The following is a 25,217-nucleotide window of genomic DNA, read 5'->3' on the forward strand; positions in this document are numbered from 1 at the left end:
ACTCCCCACATTTGAAAAAAAACGTTTTCTGCTTGCTTTCAGGAACAGAACAGAGTTATTCAAAAATGACACCCTGGTTGTTGCAGGCAACTCAACCGAGGATGTTTTGTACGAATGGGAGTACTACTATGATTACCTTGATCCTGTTATTGTGGATGCGAGCAAATTGAAATACAACAAATGTAAGTTTGTACACATCTTTCATTTAATCTTCTTTCAAATTATTATTAATATCATCTCTTTTTCAGACTCAATTGTCATAATTCTCTGGGTTTCTTTGGTTGCTTTTGTGGGATTTCTCTTTCTCACCTTGAATCTCATGTCTGTTACCGGGAGCCTGCCAAAGTAAGAAAGATGTTTGATTAAAAGAAATAATAACCCACAAAATGATGTTTAAATATTAATAAAATGTTATTTTTTATTGCAGGAGACGCAGATTTAGGAGAAATGAAAACTACAGAGAATCTACGGCTTGAACAGCTCATCCAATAGGAAAAAGCTCCTTAAATGGTTTTATTCCAAAGTGAATAAGTTAGAGATAATCATAATAGAATTTATATTTTTTTGGACTTAAGTTATAAAGCATGATTTATGTGTAATAATTCAAACTGAGACAAAAAGGCTACATTCAAATAATGTTTTTATGTATTTTTTTTTTATATTTCTTCAAAATATAATTTCGTTTTCCTTTCCAATATATTAATATAGAAACCATAAAGAATACACTTTCTTAAAGTGATGCAAATGATACACAACAGCATGACATTAAAAACAAATGAATGACACACACATTTTATGAAGTTGTGCCATAAACCTTCCCACGGAGTTAAACCAACCTAACCTTCAAGGTTAGGTTTATTTATCTGGACCCATCATAGGAGCCACAAAGTCCTATTTAGAAAAATAAGATTTTGAGTTTATGTTGTTACTATTGTGATATATATATATATATATATATATATATATATATATATATATATATATATATATATATATATACGGTACAAATAAAACAAGAGAAAATAGATTTAAAAAATATTATTTTATAACTTTTAAACAAGCTTCACATTCCTCCTTTCAAAATAAAACATCCTGTGTCACATAAGATCATCTAAATGCAGCAAATGTGATTAAAAAAAACTGTTTATCGTTTGTGGTGCATCTCACCTGGAAATGTGTAAATCTAATGAACCAAAGCTAAATCAGAGCTATTTTTTCAACCAGGAGGTGTACTTAAAATCCTCGAATTTGTTCAAAATCAAGAATTCTGGTTTATAATCTGCTGTGCTTTAATTCTGGTTGTGTTCACTGACCTCCAGTTGATTTCTGCGGTACACTGCACACACACATTTGACAAAAAAATGCCAAAGTGATGCAACTTTTAATGCTACCTGTCCTTCAACTGTTTGTGAATGAGTTGAATAAAATTTAAATCATTTTTTTGCCTTCACTACTTACTTTTTTTAACTAAAAACTTTTTTATTTTTACTTTAACCATTAGTATCGAGCTATACAATCATCCTGCAGGAATTAATGTCATACTTACTTGTACATTTGTTTTCAGTCAATTGCAAATCTACAAATGCTTCATATCTATGTTGCATCCTTCTAATAGGAGGAAAATATGATTATTTGAGAACTTACTTCCCTATCTTGGCCTTTTGAGTATAAATTTATTTTAGAATTTATCATAATATTATTCATTTTTGCTCAAAGATGAACAGTTGACTAAAATATCTGAATCAAAAAGCTAGTAAAGCATGTTTTCTAATAAAAAAAACATGCATTTCATGAACATTCACTTTAAAATCAAATTCTGAAACCCTTAAAAAGCTAAAACATGAGAAGTTTTCATTACAAATGTGAACCTTTCATCTCTTCCACGTCTCCATATTTTTATTCCTTTTAGAAAGTAAACAGACAGATCTTCAAAACAGTTTATAGTAAAAAAATGTTTCAAAATTGTTTACAATTTGTTTTAGGAATTACAATAAAAAAGAAATAAAGTCAAATACATTACACAAGACTCGATTTAAAGTAAATATGTACAACTGTGTCATATGAAAGTGTCAAATATCTACTTTAACTCTTTATGGAAACAATCTGTTGGCAGATGGCTCTGACAGCTGCTTCTTTCTTGGAGGATTTGGATCCTTTTTGTTTTTGGTTCTTGGATCTGGTCACCGATCTGGTCACCGATCTGACATAAGACAGGAAGAGTTCTGCTGACGCCGCTCCGCTCCACAACTCATGGATGAACATGGACACAAGAAACAGCCCTGCTTCTGGAAAAGGAAACAAAAGACGACAAATTATAAGAAAATAGTGAAATCAAAACTCTTGTTTTGTCAAAAAAAATTAAAATATAAAGTTTATGGTCAGTTGATATGTTATTAAATTGAACAAGAAAATACATTCAGATTTGTGTGTTAAAAAACAAAATTAAAAATGCACATTAGCTCAAGAAGGCACAGATAATTTCCCAGAATCCTTTGGTCATACCTTGTCTGGACTCATCATGAGACGGCTCTTGCATGCAGGCGGTCAGCACCGCCCGGTGGAAACCTGACAGCTGACCGTCTGTCTCCAACATGCTGATCATGATGTGCGTGAAACGCTTTAAGGTTCCCGTCCTCGCCGTGGAGCCGGAGTCCGTTTCAAAGGAGCGATGATAGAGACAAAGCAGGTCTGCTTTCAACCCGGGATCCGACATCACCGCTTTCACCACCTTCCCGTGTCTCACAACAGCTTCGAACCAGAGCAGGAACTGTTCTGTGTTTTCCTCGTCCTCCAGCAGCCACTGCAGAGACCACCTGGTGAGCAGGTGAGCGGTCTCACAGGCCAGCAGACTGACCTCCGGCTGGGCTTCAGAGGAGTGAAGCTCAGGCTCCCAGTGAGTGAAGATCCTGCAGAGGGAAGGTTTACACTCCTGCAGGAGACTCTCCTGTCCGTCAGCTTCATTGTCTTCTGCTGACTTCTCTCCGTGGGTGCGGGAGGTGAAGCTTTTACCTCGGACTTTCTCCTTCCCCAACCCTAAACAGGAAGCAGAAGGAGCAGACGTGAAGGTTTATAGAGCTGGCTGCTATTAAAAAAAGTTTTATATCGTTGAAAAAGATTTTAAAAACTCTTCTAAATTCTAGGTATGTAAAGAACCTTTATAGTGTTTTTCATGATCAGTCTATATTGTTTATGGATAAACCAGCATATTTGGATGTTTCAAAGGAACTCACCCATCAGCTCTGTCACTTTGTGTCTGTCAGATAGTGCTTGGATTTGGCTGAGCAGGGCTGCGTTTCGGGACAAAGAGGCCCAGCAGAGGAGCAGAGTCAGGGTTTCGGCGCTGGACAGCGGTTGTGGACGGAGCGTCAGCCAGTCTGCTTGTTTGTTTACATTGAGCGCTGTCCCACGATGCATCAGCGCAGTGCTCAGCATCTGCACAAACATGTTGAGCTGAGCGGCCTTCACTCCCAACCTGGAGGGAGATCACAAAAACACATTCATCCTTGACTGAAGGACAGAATTTATTTGATGTTGTCGGACATTTCAACTTCAGCCTGTCAGCAGCTGAAGACAGAACAGCATGCTGCAGCTTTACCTGAGGTGTCTGCAGACTGCTGATGCTGCACTCAGGAACTCATTGATGAACGGCAGAGGGAGGCATTTCACCGTCGATGAGGAGGTGCTGACACCCTCGTTCTTCTTTTCCTTCTCCCCGAGATTAGTGAACCAAAGCACACAGAGCAGATCCACGATGGAACACAGCAGCTGCTGCGTCAGGATCCTGAGTGAGACATCAAACAGCAAACATCATGTAATGACTTCATTTTTACATTAAAAATGGAAGATCTTACCTTTTTTCAAGGAAATGTATCATCCAGCTCAAGATCCCGCTGCTCTTAGTGAGGTTATAAGCTCCTTTCGTCACCCGTGCAGCTTTGCACAACACTCGGACGATCTGTACCTGAGCGGAAATCCACATTTTGAGTTCGTAAACTAAATTATGAGCTTTACTTTAAAGACTCACTCTGATGAAAATTGTGTTTTAACATCTTGTTGTAGCACTTTTCTGATGACGGATAACATATATATAAAAAAAATCAACTAAAAATTGCATTTTTGATTATTTTTTATTCAAATCGTTGTGACTCAGAAGTAGACAAAAAAATGTTGTTTGAAAAAGAGCATACGTGTGAGCCCCAATATTGCTCTCCATGTAATGTTCAGAATGTGAGGGGCAATAAGCTAGCAGGAGAGAGTATAAACAGATGGATGACGGGAAGTGGGGGCAGGATAATGGTCCCTCCCATACCTCAGAGTCAAATTTCTAATGCTCTGCAGAAATTATGTCCAAGAAAACAAATCATTTTTTATTTAGACTATAAAAATCATAATCCTAATTAAAAGACCTTTGGGAACACTTCTAAAATGGATCCAAATTTGGAGTGGGTCTTTAACAAATCTCAGAAAATCCAAAATATATTATCATTGTTATATATATCTTTTTGTCCTGGCTACAAAATATAAATACAGTGGGGCAAAAAAAAGTGTTCAGTCAGCCACCAATTGAGCACTTCAAAAGATGAGAGAGGCCTGTAATTTTCTTCATAGGTATATCTCAACTATAGGAGATAAAATTAGAAAAAATATCCAGGAAAATCCCATTGTCAGATTTTTAAAGAATTTATTTGTAAATTATAAATACATCATAGTTGAGGTATACCTATGTTAAAAACATTACAGGACTCTCATTTTTTTAAGTTGGAGAACCTGCACAGTTGGAAATACTTTTTTGCCCCACTGTATATATAATATGAAAACTTTTCAGTCTTCATTGTTTTGGTATCAGATCCTCCCGATGTACTGGAACACATTTCTCATGTGTTTTTTTGGACTTTTTCCAGCCCGCAAAGATAAAAACCTGGATCAAGTGCATTTCCAGCTGTGTACCTTGAAGGTTTCGTCACACAGCGGGCTGCTGCTGAAGCCCAAAAGACTCTGAAAGAGGCCTTGTTGGTTGCAGAGTTCGAAGCAGTGGCCATCACTAATCCCTTCCTCGAGCACACTCAGGATCCACTCACGTTCCATCTTGTGCTGCAGAAAGTAGAATCACACAGTTGACGTCCCACCAGGTCTGAGCTGAACAGATAAAGGTTGAATGGTAGACAATATTTGGGCTTTACCTCCAGGTCAAAGCTATAGAATAACTTGAAAAATTCTGGGACTCTTTTCAAGTCAAGACTCTGTTGGGACAGCAGAAATTTGTTCAAGACCACATACATGTGATCCTCTGAAAAAGAGAACAGACGACAGGAGCAAACGTCAGTGAAAGAGAAGGTTATGTCGGTACATATCAGGTGAATATAGCAGGATCCAGACCGGGTCTGAGCATCTGCTGAGCCACTTTGGCGATGTAAGATGTCAGAACAAACGGCAGTTTTTGATTCTGCTGCTGAATTCCGTTCTTCACCATGTCCATCAAATACAGCATCTGCTCAAAGAGAACAAAGCTCAATCGGCGGTTCACAGCATGCGACATGCTGAACATGCTAGACCGTACCTGTCTCTTCTCTCTGAAGCGAGCTCCCTCCAGATGGTGGTAGAAAGAACCGAGCACGTGGTAAGCGGCGGCTCTCACCTTCGGGTCGTAGCTGCTGAGAGCCATTACAGTGAAGCCCAAAGCGTGGCTGGATATGAACTTGAGGCAGTCAACGACACATTCTGTCACACAGCAGACGAAAAGCGATGATGAGCAAACATTCATAGACTTCTTCATTTGTTCTTTTGGGGGAAACGTTAAAAATCTATCCTGTTTTCCCAACAATATGTTCACAGTTTGATTCCAAATTGATGCTTTCAAGTTTAGTTTTTGAGGTCAGTCTACTTCTATATTGGAACCATTGACTGTATATGAGAACTGGAATGAGTGACCCCTCCCCCTTCACGTTCCAAACAGGAAGTACCCGTTGGCTCCAAGAAGCCAAAATCCCATAGACTTCTAATGAGGAATAAACAGCTAGTACTGTCATTCTACTTGTTAGAATAACCGTTCTTGCTTTGCTACCTTTTTCCAACACGTTCTTTATAAATCCTAATATATATCTGCATTAAAAGTTATTTAAGTTCCAAACCGACCAATCAGATGCCTCGATAAAAGGCAATGTTACATTGAACGTTCGACAGATTTCATGTAACTCGCTTTCAAGATGTAAGGGGTGTGGACTTCTTACAAGCTCACTCCTGGTTGGGGAGAGTGGTTGCCATAGAAATAATAACTCAAACCAACTCCGACCAATCACAGCTCACTGATGTCTGGTTCAAACATCATAGCGTTTGTATTGTGAATGAAATGAGTTAATTTTGTTGGAGGCAAGTCATTTTCTATGAGGGTTTGAACTTTGAGAGTTTAAACAAGAAAAAAAGAATGAAAATGTTCATGTCAGGCTGAGAAAAGTGTAGAAAATGTAGTGAAGGGTCCCCTCTGTCATTCGATGGGAAATCATGTCCCTGTAGCCAGAAGAGCTCAAAGCCCGGACACAAAAACGTGAAAACTGAAAACTTTTTCAATAAATGTTCAATATTTTAAAATTTAAAATTTAATTTTTCAAACTTTTAATAACACTTAAGTTCACAATGTGTACTTTTGAGCTTAAAACTCTTAAAAATATATTTTTATTTTATTACATAATTTTTCTTATGTGTAAAAAAATATAAATATAATATCTCACCTGGTCTAAGTATGACGCTGAAGAGAGGTAAAAGGAAACGGGGATCATACAGATTACTGAGGTCCTTCACTGCTTTGTTACTGTAAAGCTGTTCCACTTCATCCTAGGAAAGAAAACACTTCATTGGATCGATCATAATTCAAAAGCACACATGCCTGAATTGACACTTCTTAAATAAAATGAATTCTAGATGCTAACCTGCAGGATGATTGTGCGCTGCTGTGGAAACTGTGAGATGGTCTGGAGCATCCTGTCCGTCTTCAGCAGAGCCAGCAGGTCATCCGAGCTCGCCTGCTTCCACAGAGAAGCTCCGAGACTTTTCCTGGTCTTGTGATGCTCCACAGCCGCAGGGCCCCACAAGAAAGCTCTGCACACAGCGACTCGGCATCACCAAATCAATCAAATCTACTTCTTTGATAAACACAAACATGGAACTTACTGGAATTTCAGGAGGCTAACTTGATTTTTCTCATATTCCTGGAGAAGCAGTAAAAGTTTCTGATCTGCAAAACCAGAGTTTGGTGTCAAAAGAAAAGATAATTGTGGAAGTGAAAAAGAGATGCTAGATTCGACCTGTTTTACCTGAAGTGGACAGTGTGGCTCCATATGCTCCCAAAAGAACAACAAAGTGACTGATGTTGCAGACCTTTGGGCATTTCTTCACCACGCACAGAAGTAGAGATACGAGTGCTTCTGAAACATCAACAAAATAAGAGCATGAATCATTCAAGTAAAGGAATATGTTAGATAAAGGATGGTTCTTTATTGTTTTAACTTGAAGCACCTTTCTCCTGACTCTTATCTGGTTCTTCCTCACATCCCAGCATGGTTGGTAGGAACTGAGAGTGGCTGCTGATCATCAGATGAAGAGTGGATAAAGGTATGAAATCTTTCTGGACTTTCTCTTCAGCGTACATCACTGTCAACAGGCTGCTCAAGGTGTTCAGGAAACTAGAATCTCTGTAGCGATACCTAGAGAACGCAAGAATTAGGTTACCGTGGTGTCAAGACTGTTCATTGAACAGACACGTCAACTCTGAGATTTTCTTACTTGAGTCCATTTTTGACAAAACTGTTCCACTCGGATGCAGGGATGTCTTCAGCAGAACTCTGTGTGAGGAACAGAAATGAGACAAAGCAGGAGTGGAAACAAGTTGTAGCTCCTGGTCTTGTGTGTTTTTTTGTCGACTTGGGTGTGTGCATTTATATGAATTTCAGCCCCAGCAGAAGAAATTCACTCATACGATGCGAGTGCACCTAATTCTTGATTTGTAACTCATAAAACACATTTTGTGGGTCACTTTATGTACTTGCAATTGTGTATTCTCATGTACAAAAATTACAAAATACAAAATAAGAAATCTTTCAAAAGTATGCAGTAATCACCAGATACGCACACAAAATCAAATTTATGCAAAAATCTGATGTGAGACTTTTCACGTGAGTAAATGATGCGTTTAAATGCTGCTAAAATGCTGGGTCATTAGAGTTTTCCTGTCAACCACTTTAAACTTAAATTGTGAATACTATCTGGTGAAATATTGACATTTCCCAACTTTTTGCCCGCTAATTAATATAAAAAAAAGTGTAAATATGTGTATTTAAAAAACACTCAACATTATAGTTGACAGAGTCGATCAGCCCAATGCCCCCCTCCGGTCTCTGGGTGTGGAGAAGGAGCTGGCACTGCCCGCTTGACCCAGAGAACCGGGCTTAGGGCTGATCGACTGTCCGTTCTCTGGGTGTTGAGGAGGATCTCACGTTGCCCGTTTGAGAAAGAGCTCCATGGCGAAGGTGCAGCCATGAGGGAGTGTTGAGAATAGAGAAACTTTAGTGTAGAGTGTTTTAAAAACACATATTTAGACGTTTCTTATTAGTTATCTGGGATATCTGTTAAAGAAAGTGATAAAATGTGAAGTTTTCACCAGATATTATTCATAAGCTAAATTCCAAACTCTGATGACCTACCACTCCAGCAGCATTTAAACGCATCATTTACACTCAAATCTTGGAGACGTGACGAGAGCACTTTTTAAAGATTTGTGTGTAGTTAGTTTTAAGCTGCTGTCATTTAAAGTTTGCATTTTGTAATTCCCCTACATGTAAATACATAATTGCAAGTACATAAAGCTGTGCACAAAACGTATTGTACGATTACAAATCAAGATTTTGCACAAAAATTGGATGACTCAATTTTCTCTCCTTACTCCACTGCTTCTGACTCCGCCTTCTGCAGACCTGATTGAGGCTTCCACTCCACCAATCACCAGGCTGGGAGGGAAGTTTAAAAGCTCTCAGCAGCCTCTGCTTTGTTTCTCAGCCCACACCTGCACTCTGCCTGGCAAAACCTGTGGTTTCCGTCTGAGTCTTTTCATGGTTCTGTGATTGGACTCTATAATATTAAATCTTATGCTTTTAAGTTACATGTACAGGATGAGTGAACCCACCAAGAGCTGCTCCAGTCTTTGGAGGACGCCGTGCTCTTGTTCTGACAGAGAAGACGGCTGATCTTTAGAGTGGCTGAATGAGGCTGTGAGACACTTCAAAGCTGCGACACAAACCGATTTCCTCCATTTCTCTTGTTCTTCCGAATCATCAACGAGCTTATCTGTGATAACATCCACTAATTTCCATCTGAAGAAAAATAAATAAATAAATAAATATATACGTGTACAAGCAATTATCTAAATAAATTTAAATGTTACCTCTGAAAACTGTCCACACTCGGAAGGACACTGGGAAGTTTACTGATCAAATTCCCAAAATCCTTGATGTCTGTAGAGAGTTTGATCAGGTTTGCAACAGTTTCTGCAATTTCTCTGTCGTCTGTGAGGTTTCCCAGAATGCACGGAGACAATTTCTCCAGAAAAGCCTGTTTTAAGGCTTTCAAAACTTCTTTTTGAACTGAAAACAGAAGAAATAGAATAAATAAAGGCTGAAATAAATCTAATGGTTTGAAGCAAAGCATCAAATGTGACTCCCACCGTCTTTAGGTCGAGCTGGATCTTCTCTGCTTGCCACCTGTAAATACGTGTTGATCAGTGGAAGGAAAGCTTCCGTCTCACTCGATAGCTTTGCCATGTTTGCAGGTTCAAGGCACCACAGCTCAAAGCAGAGGCGGTGAGCGGAGCAGTTTCGCAGCAGCAGAGAGCTGATAGCCAGGAAGTCTGGGCGAGGTTCCCGGAGGCAGTGTGAGAACACGTCTGTGTGCATCAGCTTGGCACAGCCCGGCTCTCTGGACAGAGTCTGGAGCATCAGGGCTGCGGGTTCGGGGCTGGAGCAGGACAGCAGGAGGGTGCTGAGACCCTGAAGGTGTGCCGGTGTCAGGAATCCACCGTGATCCTCTAAAGTCGTACAAGCTGTGAGAATTTGCAGCGCTGCATGACCATAAATGCTGAGGTCGGACTTGTCACTGCTGACACAAATCAGAGTGTCTTGAGGTTGAAGCAGCAAACTACAGGCCACTTCCCTCAGATTACCAGAATCCATGTAACTGTGTAAAGACAGGAGAGCTTGGAACGTTCTGGAGGGACTCTTCGGAGGGTGAGGACGCTTTTCCGATAATTCCTTGAGAACGGCTCGTTTTATCGAACTCGTGTAGCCAGAGAGCAGCTCTGGGCGGCAGAGATCTTTAAGGACGGGAGCGCCGATCTTCAGCAGGGTCAGAGTGTCATCTGTTATCAGAGCGCACAGCTGCTTCAGCCTGACAGGCTTCAGGGAGTGAGGAGGCAACGCCGACAACTCCAGCGCCAGGAACCACTGCTCCAAACACGGATGCTTGAGGATGGAACCGAGAGCTGCAACGACAATCTAAAAAGCAGTGGATCAGAATCAGATTTTCTTAAACATATTTATTAAAAAAAATAAAATAAAATTACCTGTTTTTTATTTGTTTCAACCTCCGATGACTGATTAACTTCTAGAAACAAATGAGATGCATCTTGCTCCTTCTCCGCTGGTGCTGCTTCAGAGTTTTGGGTTTCTGCAAAACTTTTAAGTTTCACTGTCATACCTTGGAGAAATCCCATTAAAGTCTTCAGGAGAGCTGCTCCAGCCTCTTTGGAAAACTGTAAAATAGGAGAATTCTTAGTTTTTAATGGTAAATCAATACCTTAAGCAGTGGGTTGGGTTTATGCTCTCACCGTGCCAAAGTTTTCCACTGTAGATTTGATGTACAGTAAAACCTGCTTTATTGCGATTGGAAACTCCGTCTGTGACGTGGAATCTAAAGCTGCTTCTATGTTTTTCCTGAAGGCGGTTGTTGTTAAGGTGTCTGCTCCTTGCATGTATGCAGCTTTCATCATAGCAGAGTAGGAATCAGACGTTAATGCTTCGTTGGAGATGGATGCAGGAGACATGAACTGTAAAAGAAATTTTCTTTTAAGTATTTGCTGGAGATTTGGGGCATATTACATCTGTTTCTGAAAACCGACCAGCTCTTCCCGACTCTGCTGAGGCAACCAACTCGAGTAATACTGGTGAAGGTGAATAACGGATGGATGAGTGGAAGCAGGAAGTCCAGACGACACGAGCTCTTTATCGTAGTGTAGCAGAGCCAGGCAGAAAGGGAGCGGGTCTCTCTGACAGTGCAGCACATCGGAGAGCACCGCAGACAGGTATTTACAGACCTCTCCTAAAAGAGAAGAAAAAATACATCAACATTTCTTATTTCTTAACTAAAACAACAACTTAACCCTTTAACTGCCTGCTCAACCAACTGGTAGAACACTTTTAGAAAACTTACTTTTAAAAACTTTGATTGTGAGTAGGGCTGCCACAAATGATTTTAATAGTCGTCTACGTTTGCGGCACTGAGACTATTTCATGTGATACTGGGTGTCTTTTATTTTGACAGGATGTCATATAAACCTCTGTCAAAGGTAGAAAGAATTGTTATATTTTGTGGGTACATTTTTTAGGGAACAAATTATTATTTTGTGGGGACAAATTAAATGTTTTGTACGAATACATTTGTATTTTGTGGGCAGAAAATAGCATTTTGTGGCAAAAGTTGGCAATTTCTTGTCTCAAAGTAGTATTTTTTATGCATAAAATTAGTATTATGTAGGTACAAATAGGAATTTTGTGGGCAAAGATTTTGCATTTTGTAGAAAAAAAATAGTATTTTGTGGGCACAAATTGGTATTTCCTATGCACAAAGTTGCATTTTTTTTACCACAAATGAGTGTTTTGTGGGCAAAATTTAGTACTTCGCAGTGTTTTGTGGGGAAAAAAAATCATATTTTATGAACAAAAATTAGTATTTTGGGGGAAAAAGGCTATTTTATGTTTGTGTTTTGCTTAATTTCTGCCAAAAAAAGAAACAACTGTTTAATTATTCATAAAAGTAAAAGGTGATGTAAAACTTTGTGGCTCCTACTGGGTTGTGGTCTGTAATAATTGGCCTTTTAAAGTGTTGAAAGTTCCAGATCTTTGCAATATTTAGCAGAAAAAAAATTTAATTGATTTTGTCTTGATGGGTAGTTAATGGGTTAATTTTCCAATTGGGTATTTTCTAATTGAGAAAACTCACCCTTGTCGGACTGAAGTTTATTCCGAGCTTCCAGAGCAGCGGGAACCACAGCGCTGAAGGGGAACGTCTGGATGATGAGCTCTTCACTCAGAGCTGGGCCGAACTCCTCCATCTCCCCTTCACTTCCCTCCATGATGATGTCCAGCATGTCTAAAACATCTGAAGGGTATCCACATGAGGTCAAAACAAGTTTATAAATGAAATGCTAAATACAGAAATTTGATTGCATGTCTGAAAGCTCACCGTCTATGTGTGAGACCGGCAGGCTGCCGGTGTCTCCCTCCTGGCTGCTCAGGTTAGCTTGAAGATACGCTGCCTCCTGGACGAGGCTGGCAACCTTATCGGTGTATTCGTAAGAGTTGCACACCAGCTTAACAAACACCTGATGTCAAGAGAAAGATGGGTTATAATGAGGACCGGGAATCAATTAAAAAAATTAACTAATTTATTACAAACTGGAAAAAATTAATTGCGATTAATCACAATTAAGTATTTGCCGACCACTTATTATCTTAACATATCTGCGAATAATCACAATATGAAATTACTTTACATTTAGAACATTTATTTTTAATGAAGGCAGTCAACCAACTAAAAAAGAAAAAAAATATATATTAGATTAATCACACTTTTGTGTTGTGATTGATCACTAATAATCGCAATGTTTTACTAGCTACATTTTTTCAAAAAGATGCAGATTTTGAACAAAAACAGGCCAGAAAGAAATTTTTATTGTGTTAATTTTTTCAATTTAACCTATAAATGTAATTTGAGTGTACAAACACATCAATAGTAAGAAAAGCAGAACTCTAAAAACTTTTGTCAGGAGTTTTACTCCAAGAAAACAAAGATGTTGACACACAGTTATGCTACTTAAATTACGTTAATCAATATTAACGCGTTAATTCGAGTTAGAAAGTGCATGAATCAATGTGTTAATGTTCACAGCCTTAGTTTTAATCAACTCACAGCACTAAAACTCTTCAGCAAATGGCATATCTGTGATATTTTAAAGATTGTGTTTTTAACTTGTTCTTTGGGCTCAAAACGGCATAATCATAATTAAAAGCCCACTTAGAACGTTTTAAAATAAATCAAAAGATAATCAGAGCGGGATTTTAAATGATCAAAGCTATGCGGTTGAGACTTACTCGCTCCAGAAACTGGATCACAGTCTCCTGCTGGCTGGGTTCTACTCTGTCCAGCTGGTTAAGCCAGAGTTCAAGCTCCATCCATGTGTGCTCAAACACACCAGTGTCCTGAAGTACCTGAACACACCGCAAGAAACAAAAAATACTGATTTGACAAACCCATGTGAATCGACTGGGCATGACGATTGCTTTGTAAAAGGATGTCTGTGTCTCAACTGGTTTAATAAAAATCTACCAAGTTATTGTTTACAAAAAGGACAAAAAAAAACACCAAAGTCCTCTAACCCTTTTCATGCAGTGACAATTCAAATAAATGTGTATAGAGACAAAGAAAGTGCATCATGTCAAAATAAAAGCACCAAAAGGAAACAGACTTTTATATTCCAGCAGTAAAAATCACAATTGTTTGTCATTATGCTTTGTTCATCTGCAAAAATATAAAAAAATATTTTAAAAAGTCTTATATTATTGTGCTCCAGATAAAAGTATAAAAATTATGTTTTAGTACTATTCAATATTATTACGTAAAGATGGTCTTTCAGCCGTAAACTTCATAGATTGTAGATTATAGAAAGTAAAACCATAAAACACTCAATTAGTTCTGATTCCTAAGCAAAGTTAATTACATTCTTGGTTAAAAAAAAAAATAAATAAAAAATCTTTAGAGTTTTCATCCGTTTGATTCTGTTTTTGAAGCATTTTTTTTCAATATCCCGAAGCTCCAATCATTTAACCCAGTGGTCTGCAAAGCCATTTGTGGCTCTTTCATCTCCCCATAGAAAAAAATAAAATAATAGTATTTTTTTTTCAAGTAAGGGTTACTAAATTAGCAATTATTTAATTTAGATTAGTTAAGATTTATACATTTATGTATTTTTTTTAATAAAAAGTCTTGTTTACTCTTTGTTTCCTCCAGAGAACTGATTTCAAATACTAAGCAAAACTTTGGTAAAAAGTCTGATCCTTTATGAGTTTAAAGCACATATTATCTCATGCTGTCCAGAGCTGCACTGGAATGATCCGGTCTGGCATAAGGCGTCTTTTATTTTGAAAGGAAATTGTGCAAACTTCTATAAAACGTAATAAATTATTTCACATCTTGAGAAAATGCTGATTTCTTTTTAAATTTCTGTTTTTACACATGCCACAAAAGAAGCATAATTCATATTTAGTATTAAAAAATGCATTGTAATGAATGCACAGCAGTATCAAAATAAGACTTTGTGGCTCCTACTGAGCATCAATAGGGTTAATAAGAGTCTATTGTTGACCATCTTCTTGTAGGAGCCTGACAAATGGTTCCTCTGGGCATAAACCCTTGTTAATCCATCCCATCATAAAATATGCATTCTGGGAGCTCCCTCCCCGTGCACTTCTTACTTTAATAACCAGCTTCTGTGTGGAGGACCTCAGGTGACTTTTGCTGCTGTTGACAAACATCTTGAGAAGCAAATATAGAACGGACTTTTCTGCAGACTCTGCAGCTTCCTGTTAGGAAAAAAAAGCATAAAACGCTTCAGTTTGGATGATAAAAAGAGAAAAATAAGTCAAAAGCAGCAAATAGAAAAGAGAAACATTTGCTCTATTCACCTGAATGCGAAACCAGGAGAATTTGCTTGCAGGCAGATCTAAAGCTAACTGCAGAATCTGATACTGTAAGACTGGAGGAACCTCTTCTTTCATTCCTTTCTCCGAGACAATCCCTAAAAATATTAAAAACGTTTTAATATATTAATGTTGAACATCAATCATATAAATAATAATGTTTCACACCTTTTAGGAGTTTGCTGAAATCAAATTTGCACTGCAGAACCAGGTGGGGCATGACCTTCTGGTAAAGGCAAATGACTTGAAGAATCAAAGCCTTCAGCAAAACAATTTCCGCCGTCTCAGCAACTGCAAACACAAATCCCAGCTGTTTCTCAACTATTTCACGTCATGAAAATAACAGAATTGCACGTTTCAAATCTTTCTACCTGGCAGCTCATTTGTAGTTTCCGTCAGGTCAGCACTCCCATCACTCTTGGATTTATTCCCATCACCTTCAGCTTTTTCCTTTTTGCTAAGCGACTGCCATGTTGAAATGATCGTCGTCATGTCGGGCAAAATCTGGACCAGAAATGATTATTTTTTAATAAGAGATGTAAATATGTGTAATATAAAAGTGTCTTTGTTAGCTCACCTTGCCCAGTGCCTCCCTGTACTGCTGCACCAACTGCTCCATCACCTCTGCAGAGTAAACATCCGATCTTTCCCACGCCGTCTTATCCAGAAGGTATTCTATGTTCTTACTGGCTCTTTTCAGTATGAAATTCATCACTGACACAGTTGTGAGCTGCACTTTTTGGTTGGCAAGCTGTCAACGAAGCAAATATATATTTAGCATTTTTCATTTTTAGGAAAAAAAAAATTGAGGTTGGGTCACTTACACAGAGGCCTTGTGTGAAGAAGGTCTTATTGCAGATCGGAGGAAGCGAGATCACCATAATCATGGAGATCAGGCGGGTCACAGGGATCGCCTCACACGTTTGAAAAATGGTGGAAATCTCCGGCTGCGCCTCATAGATCTGTCCGAATCATTTACAAAAAGTTATTAAGACAAAACACATCTGAAAACAGCAAATGTTGCTGCGATAGTTACTTTTTTCAGCAGATTAACGTTGTCTTGCCAGGCGCTCTTGGGGCGGGGGGTGTATGAGTACTGAGTCTCCTTGAAGTATCGGGACAGAATGTCGGGGCTGTTTTTCAGGACATTGACCACCAGCTCTGCCACCAGCTCATCCTCGGTCGCCTGCTTCAGCCCTACCAAGAACTGAAGCAAGACCAGGTTGCCAACTCTGCAAGAACATAACCAAGTAGGGGGGTCAAATTATTGCGTTAATTGCGATTAATTAATAAGACAATATCTCAAAACTGCGTTACTGTCATTTTTGACCTATAACTATTATCGTGTTCTCATATATAAAATGCAGAGGTCCATTTACATTGCTTTCAGTGCAGGTCTGGGTGTTTGTGTACGGAGCACGTACCGCGCATTCATTGCTGCTGTGATGTCATCAATGTACGACTTTGTAATTCTTAAAAAAAAAAAAAAAAAAAAAAAAAAATCCAGAAAACGCCCCAACTCATATCTATTACGTAAGGTACGCAGAGGGCTGATCACATGGGACGGCAAACTGTAGAATAAGGTCTCAATAGGGCTGTCAAATTATCACATTAATTGCGATTAATTGATTAATTACAGACAATTCAGACTGACTTTTTTTGTATTCGCGATAATCTCTTGCTTCTAGAAAACTCTGTTCATGTCTGATAATGCACACCTGGAAGGGCATTAACGTAACAAGTAGTAAATTACATATTAGAACTTCCGAACCGTTATATTTTTACCAGCATTTTACAAAAAGCCGACTATTTAAAATGCGTTAAAAATGCAAAAAAATAGACAAAGCATCATTTAAGAGGGAAAGTTAATCTAACAAGCTCATGTTTTTGTCCAGAAGCAACAGTTTATTTCAGAGAAACAAAGTCCAAAGTCTAAATAGTTCAATTCTCTGCCGTCATGTCCTCACGTTGTATTTCCTCCTTTGGAGATTCTTTTCGTTCTTTCTGTTCTGCTGCATTCTAGCCTTTGAAATGTTCAAATTCACTAGAAAAGTTAAAGAAAACTATAAAAAAAACTCACGTGTTTTAATTTCTTGCTGTTATAATAAATGTGGCATGAGGAATGTCAATATATGATATTAATAAGAAGTTTGTAGTCAGAATTTTTGGAAACTGAGAACTGATTTATTTGGTAATTAAGCTATTTTTTGTTTTTTATCCCCTCGTGGATGTACAAGTAAAGGTTTGAAGTCTGCTATAATAAAAAAATTATAAAGCCACCTTTTTAGTGGCTTCTTTTTTCTTTTACTGTGACAGAATGTCACAAATGTAACAAAAATACCTCAAAATGAGGCTTTTTACAGCAAAAATTAGGTTAAAATATTTGTAATTAAAGAAGATGAATTAATTTGAAGATTAACTAATCGCACAAAATAATAACCGCATGACAGTACTAATGTCAACGTATGGAATATAGCATTAAAAATAAGTTTTGTATTTCTCAGAAAAGTGCTCTTACTTTTATGTAAATTAGAGCACTCTGGACTGGATGTTTTGTTCTTTTTATTTTTATTTTAAAGTTTGAAAAAAATCTTCCTTGGATGAGTCAAGGTTGAAAAATTGTTATTTTAGGAAAACTTCAAAAAGCCACTTTTCTAATTATATTGTGATCTTCTACTTTCACAATGTCACAAATTTAAATGAGAATACCTCAAAATTAAGCTTTTCACAGCAATTAATAGGTTTGATTAAAAGTAGATTAAATAGACCCACAAAATAAATAATAGCATGACTGCACTAAAACAAGTGGACTGACAAAATTTCCAGCAAACTGAACATTTTATTGGAATAAAAACACTTACCCGCCAGCGGTTCCAAAGTGGGGATCATGGAAGTTGATGCCATGCTTACGGGAGCAACAAAGGTCAAGCAAAAAGCGGTGAACAAGTTCTCGGACCACTGATACCCCAGAAGAGTCTTGTGCCATCTACATGTTAGTGATTTAATGACAAATGTATTTTTATTATTATAATGGTTAGTTGTGCTGGCTGCAGCTTGGAGTAAAGAATATTCCAGTCACTCACTTCACCATCATCAGTGGTGGCGTCGGGAATCCCGTTCCATCTGTACAGAGAGGCGATGTTGCCCAGCAGGACAGGAGTGAAAAATCGCACTTTCTGGGTTTTACTAATTGCTTTGTTAAGCACAACCTTCAGAAAACACACAAAACATTAATAATTAATAGATATTAACAACAAAATTATAACTTAGTTTCATTTTTCGATCCACTTACTCTTGTCTTCAGTGTAGACAAAATCAAATTGACAGTAGACATCCTGTCCTCCTTCAGACCCGTACTCAGGATGTGTGGGAGGAGTTCTGAGAAAAACAAGAAAGTCACCAACACAAAAAACTGACTAATATTTAAAGATAGGATACTAGAAAGATACAGGCAGGGAAATTAATTGGGACAAATGTAAGCCATAGACCGAGATGGGTTAGGTAGGGGAAGAAATGTAAAGTTTTGAAATATTTGTTGTTTCTGTTGTTTATAATGGCATGAATAATAAACCATTAATCATAAACCATAAAAAAGAAAAACTTGCGGTAACAAACGACTCAATGCAAAACCTGTTGGAAGGCTGTTGTTACAAAAAGTGTGAGACTGGTTAATTTGACTGTCTGAAACAAATATCTGTCGAATGCAAGTAGTATTTTTCTTTACGAGATGCTCAAATTTACAGTGGGTCACAAAAGACATTTAACAAACATTTTTACAGCTTGTATTTAGCTGCACTTTGTGTTCACACCAATTCCCAAAGGACACATTAAACTAAAACAGTTTCTGTTGAATATATTCTTCTGTTATTTGTCATTTTTGTTAAAGAAAGTAAAGGGAGGGAGAAAAATATCAATTACATTCGGAAATCAAACTTGGTGTGAAAAAAATGTTTTTTGTCCAGCACTGCCTTTAATCATAAATAACTCTTACCTTTAACTTCTAATAGTTGTCCAATGATTGCTCCATCTCCTGACACCAGAAAGGACAGAACAAACTGAATGAAAGCCAGGCGGACATCAGGTCTCCCCTGCAGAAAAAAATGGAGGAGACGCCATTAATATTAAAATATCTACAAAAACATGACAAAATAAAAAACGGAATCACACCATTTTATCCTTTCTCTTTTCCAGCCCTGACAAAGCTTTTATATGAATGTGGCTGAAGACTTCTCGAGCAGCTTCCACACCTTGGGACACCATGGCGGACAGTAGATTGAGGCAGTGACGGACAAATCTGCAACAGCAAAACATTTTTAAAACTACTACAGTTAATATGAGATGCAAACACTGAGCCTTTCTGGAGCACTCACCTATGGTTTGCTGAGTGAAGAGAGCCCTGCAGAAGTTTCATGTGATTTGCAACTATCTTTTTTACAATCCCATTGCCAACCATGTTGAAATGAGAGAGGTCACTGGCTGTCCTCAAGAGAATCACTTCCAAGCTCTCAAAAACCAGCATGGTCTGGGGAGAGGAGACATTGTAGAAGGTTATATGACAGAAAAAAGCTCAGACACCAGTTCAACCCACTAACCTACCTCATTTTCTGTGTGTTTCTCTCCTTCCAGCAGCTGGAATATTTCTGCACACTCCATTGATATCTTAATAAAACCCTCAACCACATCATACAGATCAGGACAGGGCAGCTTCCTCCCAATTGACACGAATTTTTCCAGGCCTGTTGACAATCATTAAAGCACACACATTTATAGAACGTTGTATATATATATATATATATATATATATATATATATATATATATATATATATATATATATATATTATTTTGAATTACCTTTCACAGTAGTGGTGGGGTTCTTCAGCATGGCTTTGAATTCAGCTCCATTAAACTCAGGGCTTTTCTCTTTTTTCACCGGAACGGCAGACTTTGCCGACGCACCGGCGCGACGCTTTCCCGACATTATTGAAATAAACAGAATAACAATGTCTACAAACTGTTTTAGGAAATTTATATTATTTTTTACCTAGTCATAATAGTTCAATCACTGCGACCCACGTTGTAGCGGTGTAAACAGAGGGAATTCCCGTTCATATTATCCTTCCCTCTGAAACATTTTCTGCCGAACATTAGTTCCGCCAAAATGTAATTATAATAGTTACAATTACTCAAATTAAATGATATAATTGTTCATATAAAACATTTTTACTTTGAAATTGTCACCCTCTTAAAATAATGTTTTTGAACTAAAATTTTTTTAGCGGTTTTATTCTTTTCCTGCTTTTTCTTTCTCCATAATGGTTTCAACAGCTCCTGTTTTTTTTTTCTTAACACATAGTCAATGGAGGGGGAAGACTAAAATCGTTAGCAGACATAAAAGAGATATTTTGACTAAACCATGAAGGCATAGTTGTGGTTTAGGCTCGTCCCTTATTTACTTGAAGGGTATATAGATGCGGTTTTCTACCAAAATGGGCTTTTGACTGTAATTCTTTTAACAGACATGCGCACTGAATGCCATGTCTGAATCCAAAAGTTGCTTTTTTTAGTGTTCAATTTTTTGCATCAAGAAAACAAAGAAAAGGTGAATGTATTCACTATTTTAGTCTGTTAGTAAGCATATATATTTTTTTGTTTTATTTGCTGACTTGCTACATCCGAATAAAGTAAACATTGATTATTTGAAATAAATGAAGAAAACAGTCGTTTTTTTTATTGTTTTAATTCAGCAACTGCCTTTTGTTATGCAGGTGTATTACCAATAGGGGTCGCCTTTGTCTGATCTGAAAATTAGAGAGTAGAAGGTCGGAGGAAATAAACTGTAAAAAGGATTAGTTTAGCAGAGAGAGCCAATCAAACGTCAATATTTAAAGCTACATAAAATTTGCATTAGTTTAGTTTTTTTTTAAATAAATTTACAGCAACATAACGTATTTATACAACAACTACATTTGGAGCAGAATAGCATAAAACACTGTCCTTTATTGTTTGATTTGGCAAAGAATCAGGATTTACTACTACCAATGCCTGTTTAACATCCTCTGTCAAGCCCAAAAAAATCTATTGTCTGGAATGTTGCTTTGGATTTTTGGGATTTAATTATAGCTCACTGCTCGATATGCCATAAAACACATCTGTCCGCGGCAAAGAAACCACTAAAAACTACTTAAATGGCTTTTTGGAACAAGCGTCCTCAGCAGTTAAAGTACAATGTGACACCAAAGACTTCCCACTGAGTCCATTCTTAAAAATTTACAGCATAATTGCACAGTTTTTAACTTATTCTCATCTGACAGTGTTGTCTCACTCTCATTTCTCCCAGTTTTTATTTCAAATTGTATCACCTCAATTACCTTATGTTATGGTCAAAAAAGGAAAATCTCACATTTTTGATACTTTTGTAACAAAGGATCAGTTCCAAAATAATGATTACATTTAATTTTCATTTACAATTGCATTTTATTTTTTCAATTTCCATTCAAAAGCAGCTTTTTTTCTCTATAAAAATAATTATCTTATAACTAGTTATATATAGACTTTGTAAAGCTGGACATTTTATTTGTAAAATTATACATTTTCACATTTGGAACTAAGTGAAAGTAGCTTTCAGGCTGAAAAACAAAACAAAAAAAAATACATGTAAATGAGATTTAATACATACATTTGAATCAATATTAATCTTCAAAATAAAAGCCAATTTTATACAGATCATTCAGTTTTTAAAATCCAGCCTTATTTGTGACACAGGCTACAACTACTGCAGGAAATTATATTTTTAATTAATACATTCATGTTGTAAGTGTTATACATACTCTGTAGTAGTGTCTTCAGTCCTAAAATCTTCCTGGAGTACAGCATGTACTGATCATGGTTTGATTTAAATCATAGTTCAAAGAAACCAAACAGAGATTTCTTTGTTGTCAAACGAGAAAAAAAGCTTCACACTTCTGTATTTTTCCCCATAACCACTAAAGATAGCCTGTTTCTCGAAATATTATCATTTTACAGATGACAACACAGCCACCGTCAGACCACTAGATAACAGAGGAAGTAAGGGTAGTAAATTTGTCCGATCCATAAAAACGTTGGGTTTATTTTTGCAGTTTTGGCCAAGTCTTCTCTTTTTCTTAAAATATCCTCCATGTGAACCAAAATGGTGGGTTTAACAACCCTGTCACCACTCTGACAGGCTTGGTTAGGCCTTTATAGCTATGGGATGCAGGAGCAGCATGGTCAGCAGTTCAAAGAGGAACCAGCCACGTGTGATCAAGTCGGCAGAAAAAGCTGCTCCCTTTTTTGAAGAAAAAGGGGTTATTTATGACAGCATTCTCTTTCATGCCAGAGTGTGCTCAACCACTCAGAGCTGATATGGAAAAAGCATGTTGAACCTGAACCAATTACTAAAACACAGACGGTGGCTTGAAGACATTTGTTTAGAATATTTCTATACATTTATTTTAAAGTAAATGTCAGTTTGAACCCCTCTCTCCCATCGTCCAAGTAGATTTTTATTGCTATAGTCAAAAGACAATAATAATGTTTATTTTTTACCATTAGATGCTCTACTTGGCACAACTGTTGTTTTTCGTTTTTTGACAGAACTCAGAACCTAGTATATTTGAAGTATATGCTGAACCTATAGTCTTCTAGAAAACACACTTTACATTTTTTTATACAAATAACTAATTAATTAACTAATTAATCAATTTATGGATAGGTTCTAAATGATTAAAATAATTTTAAAATGTTTAATGTACTCTTAGAGTGGTTTATAATCAGATTGACATTATCTTGTTGCATTTACATGTATAAATCTTAAAATAATTTGGATTCTACACTAATATTGTCATGTTTTTATTCACTAGAAAAGAAGAAAAATGTCAAAGGAACACAAAAGTCATAATACTGGAAAATCGCATGTTTCTTGCATTTTTAATTAAAGTCATTCTGCTGCAGCTGGAGGATCTGATTAAACAAAAATGAGTTTTATTTTGAAAGGAACTTGAGCGTGCTATTGTTAAAAGTGAAATAATTTGTTATATATAGAAAAACTCAATTGTAGAGAACATTTCAAAGCGATGTATTATAAACAAATGGCTTACTGGCCACAAAAATGAAGTATATATTTCGAACTTTGAGGTGAAACTTTGCAGCATCCGTATGGCTGTTACCCATTTTATGGGTTGTCCAGGCCTGTAGAGGGTTATAAACAGGTGGGACCGCATCTTAAAGGTAAACTTGTATACTTGTATGGCGCTGTTCTACCTTCCTTGACGGCCCAAAGCACTTTACAGTCCCATTCACCCATTCACACACACTGGTGCCAACTTTCCACCAGAGATAAGGTGGGGTTCAGTGTCTTGCTCAAGACACTTTGACACATGGACGGGCAAGGCGGGAATCGAACCTGAAAGCTTCCGATCAGAGATCGACCGCCCTATCACTGCGGTGGGGCGTAGGTGCGTGTGTGTTCGCACAAGCCTCAAGTTTGGTTTGCAGCGCGCAGGTATCTCACCCACTTCAGCCTTACGTGTTGTTTACTTGTACATGTTGACTCGATTACGACCTGTCGAGTGCAGCATCCCCATAGCAAAAATGTGCATTTTTGCTCTACAGGCTCACCAACTGGTCTACACCAGGTTTGCCCATTTTTATGGCGTGCAGACAGCATGAACCCATCCTTAAGAGACGCTGTGACTAAGGCATCACCTCCAGGATTGAGACTACCTTGTTTGTGCTCCTGTAAACTTTACAGGTTCTCCTCCTGGATATTGTGTGAGGAAAGAGGTCTCAGACGGATTGACATACAATAACCTTAATGTCTTCCATTGTTTACAAGTCTAAAAGCAGTCATCGGTAAGTCCTGTCACAACTACTTTTTGTTTTAAAAAAAAAAACAAGATTATTCATTCATTGGGCTGCTTGTTCAAGCTCTCTGGAAGCAGCATTCAGTTACATTCTGGCAACAGACTGTCATAAAATTCAAAATCTGTGGGTTATGAGATGTGGAGTCACACTGAGGGCAAAGAAGGCGCTCGTCAAAAGCAAAACCAGCCTGTGAAATGTTGAAGGATAAAAATCTTTGCTTTGGTAGGTCAACAGCCAATGAAAACGAAAGCCTTCCTTTTGATGAACAGAACAAAACCATTTCATTCATATGAATGGCAGGGTCATATGGAGGATAACCCCCTAAACTTAGCTTCTGATCTTATTTATCCTTTACACCTGTGCCAAAGATGTTGTTTTAATGTTGTGAAGACAGAAAGAGACCAGCCCAACAAAGGAAAGGGAATAGCAAACACTGAGAAATATCCACCAAAGTGTTTTTCTAATCATCACAGGGAGTCTGCAGAGGCGGAAGACTATCCAGACCACGTCAGGTCTGGTTTTAACATCAGAGCCACTGCATTAATATGTCAACCCTCCAATCACTCCGTGGGTGTCCACGTTTCTTTGCATCTTTACTGTTGCACCCTCAAAACTGTAAAAGGTCACATTTGAGACTTGACTGATGAAGTCAGTTAAAAAATATACTTTATTTGACAAATTACTGTATGAAATGAATTGATTTAAAGAAGATGATGTTTTTAATATGTTCTTGTGGCATAAATACCATGATGGAGGACAAAAATAAAGAAAATTAAAGGGCCTATACCATGTTAAATCATTTTTTTTGAGGTTTTAAGTGTTTAAAAATATCAATTCCTCACTATAAACAACCCTAAAATGATTCATTCACATTTCTGGGGATCCCTCTAAAAACCTGCAGTCTGAGCACCAGCCCCTCCTAACCTACAAATAAAGGTGAGTTTTAACAAGCTGATGTCACAAATGGGAACAGCCCCTTCCAGGAAGAGTCTGCGCTGCCGCCTCCCCCAGACTAATACAAACGGCAAATTTCTCTGCGCTACAACCAGTGTAGCGATGGCCAGGGCAACTAAAGGCAGATATATAGTATGATGTCACGAAACAAGCACAGAAAGGCAGTGCATAAGAGATCCAAATGTCTTATTTCCGTATAGGAAAAAAAAAAGAAAATAACTAATATTTTAATAAATATTTTGTCCCAAAACGTAATACTTGATCATATATATGGATATAGTATACTCTGAAAGACTTAAGAAAAGCATGATATGGCCCTTTAAGATTAAAATTGCATTTCTGATTTTTTTTTTTAAATCATTGT

General features: G+C 37.5%; 1 protein-coding gene across 1 annotated transcript; it reads right to left on the bottom strand.

Moving 5' to 3' along the window:
• Positions 1-1,865: 1,865 nt before the first annotated feature.
• Positions 1,866-20,246, bottom strand: urb1 (URB1 ribosome biogenesis homolog). The gene is made up of 39 exons (XM_024276745.2): positions 19,868-20,246; positions 19,611-19,750; positions 19,385-19,536; positions 19,182-19,308; positions 19,006-19,102; positions 18,307-18,392; positions 18,098-18,223; positions 17,876-18,000; positions 16,051-16,246; positions 15,839-15,976; positions 15,592-15,765; positions 15,386-15,518; positions 15,183-15,305; positions 15,000-15,112; positions 14,790-14,897; positions 13,410-13,526; positions 12,502-12,640; positions 12,259-12,417; positions 11,159-11,358; positions 10,868-11,086; positions 10,604-10,792; positions 9,710-10,535; positions 9,431-9,629; positions 9,173-9,359; positions 7,777-7,835; positions 7,510-7,697; positions 7,308-7,418; positions 7,165-7,228; positions 6,924-7,092; positions 6,726-6,828; positions 5,558-5,718; positions 5,377-5,488; positions 5,181-5,287; positions 4,948-5,091; positions 3,852-3,961; positions 3,596-3,781; positions 3,231-3,472; positions 2,503-3,033; positions 1,866-2,285 (listed from the first exon to the last, which is right to left on the bottom strand). The coding sequence occupies exons 1-39, from the start codon at positions 19,992-19,994 to the stop codon at positions 2,083-2,085; spliced, it is 6,690 nt and encodes a 2,229-aa protein (XP_024132513.1). The 5' UTR covers positions 19,995-20,246; the 3' UTR covers positions 1,866-2,082.
• Between the last annotated feature and the right edge of the window lie 4,971 nt (positions 20,247-25,217).

Source organism: Oryzias melastigma, linkage group LG13, assembly GCF_002922805.2.
Source record: "Oryzias melastigma strain HK-1 linkage group LG13, ASM292280v2, whole genome shotgun sequence".
NCBI lineage: Eukaryota > Metazoa > Chordata > Actinopteri > Beloniformes > Adrianichthyidae > Oryzias > Oryzias melastigma.

What these genes read in the sequence shown, in the direction of transcription:
- urb1 (XM_024276745.2), bottom strand. Translation starts at nt 19,994, where the DNA reads ATGTCGGGAAAGCGTCGCGCCGGTGCGTCGGCAAAGTCTGCCGTTCCG. An exon ending in AGAAACACACAGAAAATGAG is followed by an intron (nt 19,537 to 19,610) that starts GTAGGTTAGTGG and finishes TCCTCTCCCCAG; the next exon opens with ACCATGCTGGTTTTTGAGAG. An exon ending in TGATCCAGTTTCTGGAGCGA is followed by an intron (nt 12,641 to 13,409) that starts GTAAGTCTCAAC and finishes TCTTGACATCAG; the next exon opens with GTGTTTGTTAAGCTGGTGTG.